Source organism: Salmo salar, chromosome ssa14 (genome assembly GCF_905237065.1).
Source record: "Salmo salar chromosome ssa14, Ssal_v3.1, whole genome shotgun sequence".
Classification (NCBI taxonomy): domain Eukaryota; kingdom Metazoa; phylum Chordata; class Actinopteri; order Salmoniformes; family Salmonidae; genus Salmo; species Salmo salar.
The window spans coordinates 36,148,751-36,165,979 of record NC_059455.1 but is presented as its reverse complement, the minus strand read 5'-3'; the positions used below and the strand labels follow the sequence as shown (position 1 = coordinate 36,165,979).

The following is a 17,229-nucleotide window of genomic DNA, read 5'->3' as shown; positions in this document are numbered from 1 at the left end:
TAAGTTTACAAACATGTATTTTGATAAATAGAATTTAAAGTTGTGTCTCATTATGGTAAGTGGTGAAATACGTATAGCCAGTTATAATTGTAATGGCTTAGCAGATAATAAGAAAAGACGATCAGTATTTACCTGGCTAAAATAAAATAAAAATAATATCTATTTTTTATTTTTTTTTATTTCACCTTTATTTAACCAGGTAGGCTAGTTGAGAACAAGTTCTCATTTGCAACTGCGACCTGGCCAAGATAAAGCAAAGCAGTTCAACACATACAACAACACAGAGTTACACATGGAATAAACAAACATACAATCAATAATACAGTAGAAAAAGTCTATATACAGCATGTGCAAATGAGGTAGGATAAGAGAGGTAAGGCAATAAATAGGCCATGCTGGTGAAAGTAATTACAATATAGCAAATAAACACTGGAATGGTAGAATGTGCAGAAGATGAATGTGCAAGTAAGGATACTAGGGTGCAAAGGGGCAAGATAAATAAATAAATACAGTATGGGGATGAGGTAGTTCGCTGGGGTAATTACAGATGGGCTATGTACAGGTGCAGTGATCTGTGAGCTGCTCTGACAGCTGGTGCTTAAAGCTAGTGAGGGAGATAAGAGTCTCCAGCTTCAGTGATTTTTGCAGTTCGTTCCAGTCATTGGCAGCAGAGAACTGGAAGGAGAGGAGGCCAAAGGAAGAATTTGCTTTGGGGGTGACCAGTGAGATATACCTGCTGGAGCACGTGCTACGGGTGGGTGCTGCTATGGTGACCAGTGAGCTGAGATAAGGCGGGGCTTTACCTAGCAAAGACTTGTAGATGACCTGGAGCCAGTGGGTTTGGCGAAGAGTATTAAGCGAGGGCCAGCCAACGAGAGAGTACAGGTCGCAGTGTTGGGTAGTATATGGGGCTTTGGTGACAAAACGGATGGCAAATTAAACTGCATCCAATTTGTTGAGTAGAGTGTTGGAGGCTATTTTGTAAATGACATCGCCGAAGTCGAGGATCGGTAGGATGGTCAGTTTTACGAGGGTATGTTTGGCAGCATGAGTGAAGGATGCTTTGTTGCGAAATAGGAAGCCGATTCTAAATTAAATTTTGGATTGGAGATGTTTAATGTGAGTCTGGAAGGAGAGTTTACAGTCTAACCAGACACCTAGGTATTTGTAGTGGTCCACATATTCTAAGTCAGAACCGTCCAGAGTAGTGATGATGGACGGGTGGGCGGGTGCGGGCAGAGATCGGTTGAAGAGCATGCATTTAGTTTTACTTGCATTTAAGAGCCGTTCGGAGGCCACGTAAGGAGAGTTGTATGGCATTGAAGTCTGGAGGTTAGTTAACACAGTGTCCAAAGAAGGGCCAGAGGTATATAGAATGGTGTCGTCTGCGTAGAGGTGGATCAAAGAATCACCAGCAGCAAGAGCGACATCATTGATGTATACAGAGAAGCGAGTCGGCCCGAGAATTGAACCCTGTGGCACCCCCATAGAGACTGCCAGAGGTCCGGACAACATGCCCTCCGATTTGACACACTGAACTCTATCAGAGAAGTAGTTGGTGAACCAGGCGAGGCAATCATTTGAGAAACCAAGGCTGTTGAGTCTGCCAATAAATATGTTGTGATTGACAGGTCGATAGCCAGGTCGATGAATACGGCTGCACAGTAATGTCTCTTATCGATGGTGGTTATGATATCGTTTAAGACCTGGAGCGTGGCTGAGGTGCACCCATGATCAGCTCTAAAACCAGATTGCATAGCGGAGAAGGTACGGTGAAACGCGTTCAACAATTTTAGATGAAGTTTTGTGGAAAAAGGACTGGGGGGGACGAAATATATTTCTCCCATGGGCAAAGAAATTCAAAAGGGGTGATGATATTAATTAACTGTAATTTTGATCCAAATGTGCAAATTGTCCAAACAAACAGATCATCAAGGTCGGTGGATTATTTAAAATATGTTATTGGACAATAAACAGATATGGCTTATTAACCTATACAATCCAAATAATGATGATCCAAGCTTCTTTGAAAATATATATAAGAATTGATCAACTCTCCAAGCAACACTAGACTCTATTATTATGTTGGGGAATTTTAATACGGTTATAAATACTTCTATGGACCGTAAAGGAAATCACACTACAAACTATCACCCTCAGGCAGGAAATCATGAATGTCATGGATATATTGGAATTAGTGGATATATGGAGGCTTAAATACCCTGACCTAGTGAGAGATATATGGTGGAGGCTTAATCAAGCTAGTCGTCTTGACTACTTTCTTATGCCATTCTCTCTGGCACCAAAAGTTTAAAAAGTGTTGATAGGGGACAGAATGTGGTCGGATCATCACATAATTGGCATATATATTACTCTTACAGAATTTCCATGTGGGCGCGGATATTGGAAATTTAATCAAAGCCTACTGGATGATAACTTGTTTAGAACTAGGACAGAAGAATTTATAACTGACGTTTTCCGACATAACAGGTACAGCAGATCCCCTTATTGTATGGGACACTTTTAAATGTGCCTTTAGAGGCCATGCAATTCAGTTCTCATCTAGAAAACAAAAGCAATTTAGATCAAAAGAGTCCATATAAGAATATGGAAATTGAAAAGGAAATTGAAGGACTAACAGTACCAATAAAAACTGTACCATAGAGGCACATAATAAGTTAGAGGAAAAACAAAAAGAAATGGAGGAACTTATTCAGGAAAGATCCAGTGTAATATATTATAGAAATAAACTGGATGGAATATGGGGAAAAATGCACCAAATTCTTTTTCAATCTTCAACATAGAAATGCTACCAAAAATATGTATTTGTCACGTCCTGGCCAGTATATAAGGTTAATTGTTTTGTAGTTTGGTCAGGGCGTGGCAGGGGGTATTTGTTTTCTGTGGTTCGGGGTGGTGTGTTTTGTGTAAAGGGTGTTTGATTTAGTAATTCCGGGTTTTGGTTTATGTTTAGTATTCTATGGTTAGTCTAGGTTGTGTGTTTCTATGTTTGGTTGATTGGGGTTGGGACTCTCAGTTGAAGGCAGGTGTTGTCTATCTGCCTTTGATTGAGAGTTCCATATATTAGGGTGTGTTTGTATGTGTGATTTGTGGGTGATTGTTCTGTGTTTCGCCTTGTGCCTTACCAGACTGTTTTTGTTGATCGTTCGTGTTTTTGTTATTTTGTATGTTCGTTTTGAAAGATAATTAAAAATCAAGATGAGCATTCACGTACCTGCTGCGTTTTGGTCCTCCATTTCTACCGACAACAGCCGTGACAGAATCACCCACCACCAAAGGACCAAGCAGCAGAGGAAGGAGCAGACGGAGTTCGAGTTGGACTGGCGGGAGAAGTGGACTTGGGAGGAAGTTCTGGACGGGGCCGGACCCTGGCATCAGGCTGGGGATTATCGACGCCCGCAGGGGGAAATTGAGGCAGCCAAGGCAGAGAGGCGGTGGTACGAGGCCAAGTACGCGCTGAAGGAGAAGCACGAGAGGCACCCCCAAGAAAAAATTTTGGGGGGGGCACACGGGTAGTTTGGCTAGGCGTAAGAAGAGCCGGAAGCCAGCTACTCGTGGTTATATGGAGGAGCGTATGGGGTGGAGAGCGCTATGTTTCGCTGAGGAGCGCACTATCTCACCCATACGCACGCACAGTCCGGTGCGCGTTATTCCAGCCCCTCGCAGGTGCCGTGCTAGAGCGGGCATCCAGCCTGGTAGGAGGATGCCTGCGCAGCGCATCTGGTCGCCGGTACGCCTCCGAGGACCAGGCTACCCAACTCCCGCTCTACGCACGGCTACCATCAGGCCCCTGCACAGCCCAGTCTGCCCTGTACGAGCACCCCGCTCGTACAGGGCTACTAGTTCCATCCAGCCAAGGCGGGTTGTGCAGGAGGTAAGATCTAGACCGGCTGTGCGCCTCCATAGCCCTGGGTTTCCAGCTCCTGTCTCTCGTGCGGACCCGGAAGTGCGTCAACCCAGTCCGACTCGTCCTGTTCCCGCTCCCCGCACTAGCCTGGAGGTGCGTGTACATAATCTGGTAAGCCCAGTACCAGCACCACGCACCAGGCTACAAGTGCGTCAACCCAGCCTCGCCAGTCAACAGTCTTCATCAGGGCTGCCCGCCAGTCAACAGTCATCGTCAGAGCTGCCCGCCAGTCAACAGTCATCGTCAGAGCTGCCCGCCAGTCAACAGTCATCGTCAGAGCTGCCCGCCAGTCAACAGTCATCGTCAGAGCTGCCCGCCAGTCAACAGTCATCGTCAGAGCTGCCCGCCAGTCAACAGTCATCGTCAGAGCTGCCCGCCAGTCAACAGTCATCGTCAGAGCTGCCCGCCAGTCAACAGTCATCGTCAGAGCTGCCCGCCAGTCAACAGTCATCGTCAGAGCTGCCCGCCAGTCAACAGTCATCGTCAGAGCTGCCCGCCAGTCAACAGTCATCGTCAGAGCTGCCCGCCAGTCAACAGTCATCGTCAGAGCTGCCCGCCAGTCAACAGTCATCGTCAGAGCTGCCCGCCAGTCAACAGTCATCGTCAGAGCTGCCCGCCAGTCAACAGTCATCGTCAGAGCTGCCCGCCAGTCAACAGTCATCGTCAGAGCTGCCCGCCAGTCAACAGTCATCGTCAGAGCTGCCCGCCAGTCAACAGTCATCGTCAGAGCTGCCCGCCAGTCAACAGTCATCGTCAGAGCTGCCCGCCAGTCAACAGTCATCGTCAGAGCTGCCCGCCAGTCAACAGTCATCGTCAGAGCTGCCCGCCAGTCAACAGTCATCGTCAGAGCTGCCCGCCAGTCAACAGTCATCGTCAGAGCTGCCCGCCAGTCAACAGTCATCGTCAGAGCTGCCCGCCAGTCAACAGTCATCGTCAGAGCTGCCCGCCAGTCAACAGTCATCGTCAGAGCTGCCCGCCAGTCAACAGTCATCGTCAGAGCTGCCCGCCAGTCAACAGTCATCGTCAGAGCTGCCCGCCAGTCAACAGTCATCGTCAGAGCTGCCCGCCAGTCAACAGTCATCGTCAGAGCTGCCCGCCAGTCAACAGTCATCGTCAGAGCTGCCCGCCAGTCAACAGTCATCGTCAGAGCTGCCCGCCAGTCAACAGTCATCGTCAGAGCTGCCCGCCAGTCAACAGTCGTCAGAGCTGCCCGCCAGTCAACAGTCATCGTCAGAGCTGCCCGCCAGTCAACAGTCATCGTCAGAGCTGCCCGCCAGTCAACAGTCATCGTCAGAGCTGCCCGCCAGTCAACAGTCGCCAGAGAGGCCAGACTGCGCTGAACTGCCGGAGTGGCCAGACTGCGCTGAACTGCCGGAGTGGCCAGACTGCGCTGAACTGCCGGAGTGGCCAGACTGCGCTGAACTGCCGGAGTGGCCAGACTGCGCTGAACTGCCGGAGTGGCCAGACTGCGCTGAACTGCCGGAGTGGCCAGACTGCGCTGAACTGCCGGAGTGGCCAGACTGCGCTGAACTGCCGGAGTGGCCAGACTGCGCTGAACTGCCGGAGTGGCCAGACTGCGCTGAACTGCCCCGGAGTGGCCAGACTGCGCTGAACTGCCCCGAATTGCCAGACTGCGCTGAACTGTCCCGAATTGCCAGACTGCCCAGACTGTCCCGAATTGCCAGACTGCCCAGACTGTCCCGAATTGCCAGACTGCCCCGACTGTCCCGAATTGCCAGACTGCCCCGACTGCCCCCCGGCGAAGCCAGAGTGGCCCGACAGCCTGGAACGGCCGGAGCCAGAGCCACCTCCAGAAATAGGTGGGTTGGGGAGGGGGGGTGTAGCACAGTGCCGTCGTTGACGGCAGCCACCCTCCCTTCCCTCCCTTTAGAAAAGGGGACTTTTTGTTGGTGTTGCTTGGGGTTATTTTTTGTTAAGGTGCTTCTGGGGTAGCACCTTTAAGGGGGGGGGTACTGTCACGTCCTGGCCAGTATATAAGGTTAATTGTTTTGTAGTTTGGTCAGGGCGTGGCAGGGGGTATTTGTTTTCTGTGGTTCGGGGTGGTGTGTTTTGTGTAAAGGGTGTTTGATTTAGTAATTCCGGGTTTTGGTTTATGTTTAGTATTCTATGGTTAGTCTAGGTTGTGTGTTTCTATGTTTGGTTGATTGGGGTTGGGACTCTCAGTTGAAGGCAGGTGTTGTCTATCTGCCTTTGATTGAGAGTTCCATATATTAGGGTGTGTTTGTATGTGTGATTTGTGGGTGATTGTTCTGTGTTTCGCCTTGTGCCTTACCAGACTGTTTTTGTTGATCGTTCGTGTTTTTGTTATTTTGTATGTTCGTTTTGAAAGATAATTAAAAATCAAGATGAGCATTCACGTACCTGCTGCGTTTTGGTCCTCCATTTCTACCGACAACAGCCGTGACAGTATTGAAACTTGTTACAAATGAATTATATTTTGAAAGAGAAAGTAAAGTACTTTAAGAATATGTTTTCGTTTCAGTCTCCTCCATCTCCACTAACCAAAGCTAATTGTATGTATTTTTTTTCTAATAATAATGTAAAATTAACATCTGTACAGAAAGACTCATGTGAAGGCCAAATTACAGAGGAGGAACTTCTTGATGCAATTAAAGTCTTTAAGGCTGGGAAAGCTCCAGGGCTGGATGGCATACCAGTGGAGGTATACCAAACTTTTTTTGACATACTCAGAGGACCATTATTAGCATTTTTTTAACCACTCCTATATAAACGGTAGATTATCGGACACGCAACAAGAAGGTCTGATATCATTATTACTGAAACAGGATCCAAGTGGTATATATAAAGATCCAGTCCATAAAAAAAAATGGAGGCCTCTTACACTCCAGTGTTGTGATGCAGAAATTCTAGCTAAATGTTTGGCGCATAGAATTAAAAAGGTATTGTCAGATATTATTCTTCCTAATCAGACAGGTTTTTTACTTGGACGATACATTTGAGATAATATAAGACAAGTACTGGAAACTATAGAATACTATGAAATATCACGTAAACCAGGCCTGGTTTTCATAGCTGATTTTGAAAAGGTGTTTGATAAAGTACGACAGGAGTTTATATATAAATGCCTAGAATATTACATATTAAAGACCAATGAGCTCTCCAAACAGGTCACGGACAAAGTTGTGGAGAAGTACAGATCAGGGTTGGGTTATAAAAAAATATCAGAAACTTTGAACATCCCATGGAGCACCATTAAAGCCATTATTAAAAAATGGAAAGAATATGGCACCACAACATACCTGCCAAGAGACGGCCGCCCACCAAAACTCATGGACCAGGCAAGGAGGGCATTAATAATCAGAGAGGCAACAAAGAGACCAAAGATAACCCAGGAAGGAGCTGCAAAGCTCCACAGTGGAGATTGAGTATCTGTCCATAGGACCACTTTAAGCTGTACACTCCACAAAGCTTTGGCTTTACGGAAGAGTGGCCAGAAAAAAGCCATTACTTCAAGAAAAAAATAAGCAAACACGTTTGGTGTTCACCAAAAGACATGTGGGAGACTCCCCAAACATATGGAAGAAGGTACTCTGGTCAAATACTAAAATTGAGCTTTTTGGCCATCAATGAAAACGCTATGTCTGGCACAAACCCAACACCTCCCCTCACCCTGAGAACTCCATCCTCACAGTGAAGCATGGTGGTGGCAGCATCATGCTGTGGCGATGTTTTTCATCGGCAGGGACTGGGAAACTGGTCAGAATTGAAGGAATGCTGGGTGGCGCTAAATACAGGGAAATTCTTGAGGGAAACCTGTTTCAGTCTTCCAGAGATTTGAGACTGGGATGGAGGTTCACCTTCCAGCAGGACAATGACCCTAAGCATACTGCTAAAGCAACACTTGAGTGGTTTAAGGGGAAACATTTAAATGTCTTGGAAAGGCCTAGTCAACGTCCAGACCTCAATCCAATTGAGAATCTGTGGTATGACTTAAAGATTGCTGTACACCAGCAGAACCCATCCAACTTGAAGGAGCTGGAGCAGTTTTGCCTTGAAGAATGGGCAAAAATCCCAGTGGCTAGATGTGCCAAGTTTAGAGACATACCCCAAAAGACTTGCAGCTGTATTTGCTGCAAAAGGTGGCTCTACTAAGTATTGACTTTGTGGGGTGAATAGTTATGCACGCTCAAGTTTTCAGTTTTTTTGTTTTATTTCTTGTTTGTTTCACAATAAAAAAATATTTAGCATCTTCAAAGTGGTAGGCATGTTGTGTAAATCAAATTATACAAAACGCCCATTTTAAATCCAGGTTGTAAGGCAACAAAATAGGAAAAAAATTCCAAGGGGGTGAATACTTTTGCAAGCCACTGTAGCAATACTGGGTGATTTGAAAAGTGATAGTCAATCAATCAATAATATAATAATTATTTTTGCAAAAATGTTCATCTCAATTTACAATCTGTAGAAGCTATGAGAATAGAAAGGTTCAGTACTTTTGTGACGCATCGCAGCACAGTTGAAAAATATGGCAAATAGAAATCCAAAATGGATGGTGTTAAGAGATAGATGGGAGGGGTTGAATGGAGCTGAAGGGTGGGACTAATAACAAGATAACCAATGTAAAACATACGGGGTCTGTAAAATGTATATAGGTTCAGAAATGTTGTGAAATAGCACAGTTACAAATAGAAATCAAACTGGATGGACATAAGAAATAGAGGAAGGACTAAAAACAAACACAATATAACTATTATAAAATAGATTGTGTCTGTAAAATGTGTATAAGATGAATAAACCTAAGGTAGAAACCTAAGTGTTATTGTTTATTAGTTTACTCCAATTGGGGGAAGGGTGGTGGGGTTTGCGGGGAATAATAAAGGCATATATAAAAACAAGTGTGTATGTGTATATATCTATATATGTGTATATGCATGAATGTTTATATATATATATATATATATATATATATATATATATATATATATATATATATATATATATATATATATATATATACACTGCTCAAGAAAATTAAGGAAACACTTAAACAACACATCCTAGATCTGAATGAAATAAATAATCTTATTAAATACTTTTTTCTTTACATAGTTGAATGTGCTGACAACAGAATCACACAAAAATAATCAATGGAAATCCAATTTATCAACCCATGGAAGTCTGGATTTGGAGTCACACTCAAAATGAAAGTGGAAAACCACACTACAGGCTGATCCAACTTTGATGTAATGTCCTTAAAACAAGTCAAAATGAGGCTCAGTAGTGTGTGTGGCCTCCAAGTGCCTGTATGACCTCCCTACAACGCCTGGGCATGCTCCTGATGAGGTGGCGGATGGTCTCCTGAGGGATCTCCTCCCAGACCTGGACTAAAGCATCCGCCAACTCCTGGACAGTCTGTGGTGCAACGTGGCGTTGGTGGATGGAGCGAGACATGATGTCCCAGATGTGCTCAATTGGATTTAGGTCTGGAGAACGGGCAGGCCAGTCCATAGCATCAATGCCTTCCTCTTGCAGGAACTGCTGACACACTCCAGCCACATGAGGTCTAGCCTTGTCTTGCATTAGGAGGAACCCAGGGCCAACCGCACCAGCATATGGTCTCACAAGGGGTCTGAGGATCTCATCTTGGTACCTAATGACAGTCAGGCTACCTCTGGCGAGCACATGGAGGGCTGTGCGGCCCCCCAAAGAAATGCCACCCCACACCATGACTGACCCACCGCCAAACCGGTCATGCTGGAGGATGTTGCAGGCAGCAGAACGTTCTCCACGGCGTCTCCAGACTCTGTCACGTCTGTCACATGTGCTCAGTGTGAACCTGCTTTAATCTGTGAAGAGCACAGGGCGCCAGTGGCGAATTTGCCAATCTTGGTGTTCTCTGGCAAATGCCAAACGTCCTGCACGGTGTTGGGCTGTAAGCACAACCCCCACCTGTGGACGTCGGACCCTCATACCACCCTCGTGGAGTCTGTTTCTGACCGTTTGAGCAGACACATGCACATTTGTGGCCTGCTGGAAGTCATTTTGCAGGGCTCTGGCAGTGCTCCTCCTGCTCCTCCTTGCACAAAGGCGGAGGTAGCGGTCCTGCTGCTGGGTTGTTGCCCTCCTACGGCCTCCTCCACGTCTCCTGATGTACTGGCCTGTCTCCTGGTAGCGCCTCCATGCTCTGGACACTACGCTGACAGACACAGCAAACCTTCTTGCCACAGCTGGCATTGATGTGCCATCCTGGATGAGCTGCACTACCTGAGCCACTTGTGTGGGTTGTAGACACCGTCTCATGCTACCACTAGAGTGAAAGCACCGCCAGCATTCAAAAGTGACCAAAACATCAGCCAGGAAGCATAGGAACTGAGAAGTGGTCTGTGGTCACCCCCTGCAGAACCACTCCTTTATTGGGGGTGTCTTGCTTATTGCCTATAATTTCCACCTGTTGTCTATTCCAGTTGCACAACAGCATGTGGAATGTATTGTCAATCAGTGTTGCTTCCTAAGTGGACAGTTTGATTTCACAGAAGTGTGATTGACTTGGAGTTACATTGTGTTGTTTAAGTGTTCCCTTTATTTTTTTGAGCAGTATATATATATATATATATATATATATATATATATACTTATGGGTATGTATGTGTATGTACAGTTAAAGTCGGAAGTTTACATACACTTAGGTTGGAGTCATTAAAACTCGTTTTTCAACCACTCCACAAATTTCTTGTTAACAAACTATAGTTTTGGCAAGTCGGTTAGGACATCTACTTTGTGCATGACACAAGTAATTTGTCCAACAATTGTTTACAGACAGATTATTTCACTTATAATTCACTGTATGACAATTCCAGTGGGTCAGAAGTTTACAAACACTAAATTGACTGTGCCTTTAAACAGCTTGGAAAATTCCAGAAAATGATGTCATGGCTTTAGAAGCTTCTGATAGGCTAATTGACATGGCCTGTGTGAGCCTAGGTAAGGTGCTAGTCACTGGGCCTGTATGAGCCTAGGCAAGGTGCTAGTTACTGGGCCTGTGTGAGCCTAGGTAAGGTGCTAGTCACTGGGCCTGTGTAAGCCTAGGTAAGGTGCTAGTCACTGGGCCTGTGTGAGCCTAGGTAAGGTGCTAGTTACTGGGCCTGTGTGAGCCTAGGTACGGTGCTAGTCACTGGGCCTGTGTGAGCCTAGGTAAGGTGCTAGTCACTGGGCCTGTGTGAGCCTAGGTAAGGTGCTAGTCACTGGGCCTGTGTGAGCCTAGGTAAGGTGCTAGTTACTGGGCCTGTGTGAGCCTAGGTAAGGTGCTAGTCACTGGGCCTGTGTAAGCCTAGGTAAGGTGCTAGTCACTGGGCCTGTGTGAGCCTAGGTAAGGTGCTAGTTACTGGGCCTGTGTGAGCCTAGGTAAGGTGCTAGTCACTGGGCCTGTGTAAGCCTAGGTAAGGTGCTACAGTCTGAGTACTGGACTCACCCCGTCATTACTAATCAGAGACTTCCATGAGTGTTCCAGTTTCTTGATGACCCTACAGGACAGAAAAGGTAACTGGATGAGAAAAAAACTCATTGATTCATACATCATTATATTAGTACTGGTGCTATTGATTAGTAGGACATTAGTAGCACAGTGAGTGATTTTGTGAAATTAACCTGTAGGACTGCAGGATGTCGATGATTCCAATAAAAAGAAGGAGTTGTTCTCCTTTACCATCCACAGCAGGAATACCACCCATTCTGGAGAGAGAGAGAGAGAGAGAGAGAGAGAGAGAGAGAGAGAGAGAGAGAGAGAGAGAGAGAGAGAGAATCTCATGTAGGGGGAAAAGACTTCAAGACACATGGAATCATTGTGTGTGATAACTCACTGGATAACTGGATAACTCACGTAGCATCGTGGTCTAGTGTGTCTCTACACGTCTTCCCTCCCTGTATAGACTCCATGGCAGTAGAGTAGAGGGCTCTCTGGGTCACAGGTTTCTTCTCATCGCCCCCTGCTGGTGAGCCCTGGGACTCTCTCCCAGCCTGGCTCAGGTTATGGACACCCAGCAACAGACTGTAATCCATGATTTTAAAGCTCTCTAGCACCTGGGGTACCACCCATACAGAGAATGGAGGTCAGAATGAATGATAGCAGGAGCTACCAGACAGCACAGACACACACGTCATAATGCCCCCCCTTCCACATCCATTCTACATCCCCTCTCCTCCCCCCTCCCCTCACCATCTCCTCCCGCTCTCTCACCAGACAATCTCTCTGTAGGGTCTTAAGCAGAGCACCATATGTATCCTGATCCAGTGTCAGTCCGTCCGGTACATCTGATATAAAGTCCAGATCTTTAAAGGTGGGATTAGATTTCTCCCTCTCTTTCTTCGACGCACGGCGTTTATACGTGGAGCCCTTTAGGTCGAACTTGAGGTGCATGCGTACGGCGCGCGGTAACACATTGTTCATGACCACGATACGGATGTTTTTACCACCACACTGGACGCAGTAGAGACCAAAGAACTTAGGAAGCAGGGTCCTCGGGTTCTGATTCAGATTCTAGAGAGAGGAGGAGAGGAAGAGGGGAGAAGAGGAAGAGGAGGAGGAAGAAGAGAAAATTAAAGGGTGCAAAAAGAGGATTGTGCGCCTATTTCAGTGTTCTTTTCATGCAACAACAGGAAATCCTACTGGCCATCATATTGAGTAGGACATGAAAAATCCAGTGGATTTCAGCGATATGTCAGTTCAACTTGTTAAACATTTCAGCAACTCTTTATTTGGAAAGTCCCAAGTAGATGCTTGTGGATAGTTTGTAGATGTTCAATAGGGGGGTCTAATCCTGGACGCTGATTGGTGTCTATTCCACAAGTTACCACTGGCTAAATCATGGTTTGCCAATTATATCCTCCAAACACAGGCTTCTCAGGCATTATCACTTAAACAACATACACTATATATACAAAAGTATGTGGACACCCCTTCAAATTAATGGATTCAGCTATTTCAGCCACACCCATTGCTGACAGGTTTATAAAATTGAGCACACAGCCATGCAATCTCCATAGACAAACATTGGCAGTAGAATTGCCTTACTGAAGAGCTCAATGACTTTCAACGTGGCACCATCATAGGACGCCACCTTCCCAATAAGTCAGTTCGTCAAATTTTTGCCCTGCTGGAGCTGCCCCGGTCAACTGTGAGTGCTGTTATTGTGAGGTGGAAACGTCTAGGAGCAACAACAGCTCAGCCGTGAAGTGGTAGACCACACATTGTATTTGTCACATGCACCGAATACAACAGGTGTAGACCTTACAGTAAAATGCTTACTTACAAGCCCTCAACCAACAATGCAGTTCAAGAAATAGAGTTAATAAAATATTTACTAAATAAACAAAAGTAAAAAATAAAAAAAATCTATCAAAAAGTAACACAATAAATGTACATAACAATTACGAGTCTATATACTGTACAGGGGGTAAAGTGATTATGCATAGATAATAAACAGCGAGCAGCAGCAGTGTAAAAACAAGGGGGGGCAATGTAAAGAGTCTGGGTGGCCATTTGATTAGTTGCTCAGCAGTCTTATGGCTTGGGGGTAGAAGTTGTTAAGGAGCCTTTTGGTCCTAGACTTGGCGCTCCGGTACCGCTTGCAGTGTGGTAGCACCTTCCTGTGACATCGGGTGCTGTAGGTGTCCTGGAGGGCAGGTAGTTTGCCCCCGGTGATGCGTTGTGCAGACCACACTACCCTCTGGAGAGCCTTGCGGTTGAGGGCGGTGCAGTTGCCGTACCAGACGGTGATACAGCCCGACAGGATGCTCTCGATTGTGCATCTGTAAAAGTTTGTAAGTGTTTCAGGTGACAAGTCAAATTTCTTCAGCCTCCTGAGGTTGAAGAGGCGCTGTTACGCCGTCTGTGTGGGTGGACCATTTCAGTATGTTAGTGATGTGTACGCCGAGGAACTTTCCACCTTCTCCACTACTGTCCCGTCGATGTGGATGGCATGGTAACGTTATTACTTACACTTTGGATGGTGTATCAATACACCCAGTCACTACAAAGATACAGGCATCCTTCCTAACTCAGTTGCCGGAGAGGAAGGAAACTGCTCCTGGATTTCACCATGAGGCCTATGATGGCTTTAAAACAGTTACAATGATGACTTTAAGACAATTACAGAGCTGCTTACCAAGATGAGTTACAGTTCTGACTTAAATCTACTTGAAAATCTATGGCAAGACTTGAAAAATGTCTGTGTAGCAATGATCAACAACCAACTTGACAGATCTTGAATAATTATTTTAATAATAATGTGAAAATATTGTACAATCCGGATCATTGTCTTGCTGCATGACCCAGCTGCACTTTAGCTTCAGCTCACTGATGGATGGCCTGACATTCTCATATATAATTCTCTGATTCAGAGCAGAACTCATGGTTCCTTCTATTAAAGCAAGTGGTCCAGGTCCTGAGGTAGTATAGCATTCCCAAACCATCACACTACAACCACCATGCTTGACCGTTGGTATGAGGTTCTTACTGTGGAATGCAGTGTTTGGTTTTCACCAGACATAATGGGACCCATGTCATCCAAAAGGTTCTACATTTGACTCATCTTTCCATAGAACATTCTTCCAAGAGTCTTGATGATCATCCAGGTGCTTCCAGGTGCTTTAAAGAAAACTTGAGTCAACCAGGAATGGAGCAAATACTTTTTCACGGCACTGTATGTAAATTTGATATTTTCAATATATTTGAAAAAATGCCTAAAAACATGTTTTCACTTTGTCATCATGGGGTATTGTGTGTAGATGAGTGAGAAACAAAATAAATTGAATCCATTTTGAATCCAGGCTGTACCACAACAAAATGGGGAATAAGTCAAGGGGTATGAATACTTTCTGAAGGCACTGTAGTTTGTTGATTGTATGACCATCTGTAGATCATCTACTTGAGACTATCCAGATAAAGTGGGACCAACATTTCCCCTTCAAAATTATTAGAAATAAGAAATGTCTGGGAAATGAATGTTCATTAAACCATAAATTGATATAAAAACAAGAATACTGTACTGTTGTTCTATTGATAAGCTTGCTATACGTTATATAAACTTTATTATGATAACAATATTAACAAGAAAATGCCCCTGCAGATTCTGCATAGAGCGACCCTGGCTCCTGGCCCATACACCTGACAGACGTGAGTCAGCTGGACTCAAAGCCTCTGGTCGTGTGTGTGCTTTAGGCGTGTGTCTTAGTAGTGTGCTTAGCCTCATTAGCGTCACAGCTGACTATAGGTTAACCCCAGGGGCTAAGGGTCAAAGTGACCAACAGAAACACACACACACACACTTTTTATTTATTAGAATGAAGGAGAAGCTTGTGACAGACTAACCATGTAGTATCCAGGAAGTAGTTTCTGCAGAAACTCCGCCTCCTTGGCATTGACTGTTTTGATGATGAACTCATCGTCCCTGGTTACATAGAATATGGAGCCGCTGGCCCCCGGGTTGGACAGCTCGATCAGGGGCTCGTTACATAGAGAGTACTGGAGAGAGAGCATAGATATACACACAGGTTAGGTCAGTGGGTCGTAGAGATAGCGTAGAAAATGGCACCAACACTAGAGTGGTTCAGATAGAGCACTTCACATGGTACTTCAGACCTTCATTAGGCACTTTGCAGCGTTTCTACTTTCTACAGACACCTGAAGTGGAGTCTGGAAGGCCAGATAAACACAGGGGCTTAACAAGCTTAAGGGGAGAGTGTGAAGATCCTCTCAGTCTCTAAAGTATATGATACCCCGTATTCAGAAAAACTGAGAATGTTGCGCTATGTATTCCTCATGCTGGATTAATGCAATGAGACTAAAACACGACTATTTCCTGTAAGTGTAAAACCATGCATAGAAAACCCATAGATACACAAAGAAACAGATACACAAAAAGGTTGTTTCTGATTAGGCCTATACTGTACCTGACTGTCTAATGTTATCAGCTTGGAGCTTTAAAAAGGAAGTCTTAATCTGCTAATCTCCATCTGGTGCAGGTAGAGTGTGATTTTATAGGAGTGACTGTGTGTGCACGTGTGAATGTGCACGTATTTACAGTATGTGTGTAAGAGTGTAAGTGTGGTGTGTGTGTGAGTCAATCTATGCATATGTACACTCAGTGTACATATGCATAGATTGCTGCATTAATCCAGCACATTCCTAACACCTTCCTAATATTGAGTTGCACCCCTTATGCCCTCAGAACAGCCTGAATTCGTCGGGGCATGGACTCTACATGGTGTTGAAAGCGTTCCACAGGGATGCTGGCCCATGTTGACTCTAATGCTTCCCACAGCAGTGTCAAATTGGCTGTTGCTTGTGAAAAACTCAGCAGAGTTGCAGTTGTTGACACACTCAAACCGGTGCGCCTGGCACCTACTACCATACCCTGTTCAAAGGGCCTTAAATATTTTGTCTTGCCCACTCGCCCTCTGAATGGCACACATACAGAATCCATGTCACAATTGTCTCAAGGCTTAGAAATCCTTATTTAACCTGTCTCCTCCCCTTCATCCACACTGATTGAAGTGGATTTAACAAGTGACATCAATAAGAAATCATAGCTTTCACCTGGATAGTCTGTCATGGTGTTCCTAATGTATTAGGTGTTCCTAATGTATTTCTGTGTGTGTGTGTGTGTGTGTGTGTGTGTGTGTGTGTGTGTGTGTGTGTGTGTGTGTGTGTGTGTGTGTGTGTGTGTGTGTGTGTGTGTGTGTGTGTGTGTGTGTGTGTGTGTGTGTGTGTGTGTGTGTGTGTGTGTGTGTGGCCAGAGGACCGGGGAAGCCAGACTGGATGTAACCGTGGGTTATGTTTCCTTGATAAATCCACAGGATGTCATGTTAGTTATGCATTTAATCACCTGATGTAGGACACTATATTTAAAAGTGCAATATGCAGAAATCGCTCCGCCATTTCCTGGTTACAAAAATTTGAATAGTTTGCCTAATTTCAGTTTGTGACAAAACAAGTTGTCATTGTGTAGAGAATCATTGTACCATCTAAACCACTGTGAAATATATTTTCCATAACCCAAAGTATTTTCAGCTGTTTGAAGCTGGTATACAAAACAGAAAGTAAAAGACGCTAAAATGAAACTTAAGAACGGGAAGCATAGAAATAGCGCACGTAGAACATATCTACCGCTTCTTAGACTTGCTTTCAATGAGAATGGCAGATCTATAACTCACATTTCCATGTGAATTTGGTCAGGTCGCCCAGAAAGTTACATATTGCAGCTTTAACCTACGTATTAACAAGACTATCTTTAGTGCTATATTTACTGAGGTTACTATGGTTA

The 17,229-nt window shown here is 45.1% G+C and overlaps 1 protein-coding gene across 3 annotated transcripts in view; it reads right to left on the bottom strand.

The window, feature by feature from the left end:
- Positions 1-17,229, bottom strand: part of LOC106569459 (phosphatidylinositol 4-phosphate 5-kinase type-1 gamma-like) — a 38,809-nt gene that overhangs the window by 7,254 nt on the left and 14,326 nt on the right. For all 3 annotated transcript variants that reach the window (XM_014140825.2, XM_014140824.2, XM_014140826.2), the window contains exons 5-9: positions 15,276-15,428; positions 12,144-12,443; positions 11,787-11,986; positions 11,555-11,638; positions 11,379-11,430 (exon numbers count right to left, since the gene is read on the bottom strand). In XM_014140825.2, coding sequence (XP_013996300.2) covers positions 11,379-11,430; positions 11,555-11,638; positions 11,787-11,986; positions 12,144-12,443; positions 15,276-15,428 — 789 coding nt within the window. The remainder of the gene's footprint in view (positions 1-11,378; positions 11,431-11,554; positions 11,639-11,786; positions 11,987-12,143; positions 12,444-15,275; positions 15,429-17,229) is intronic.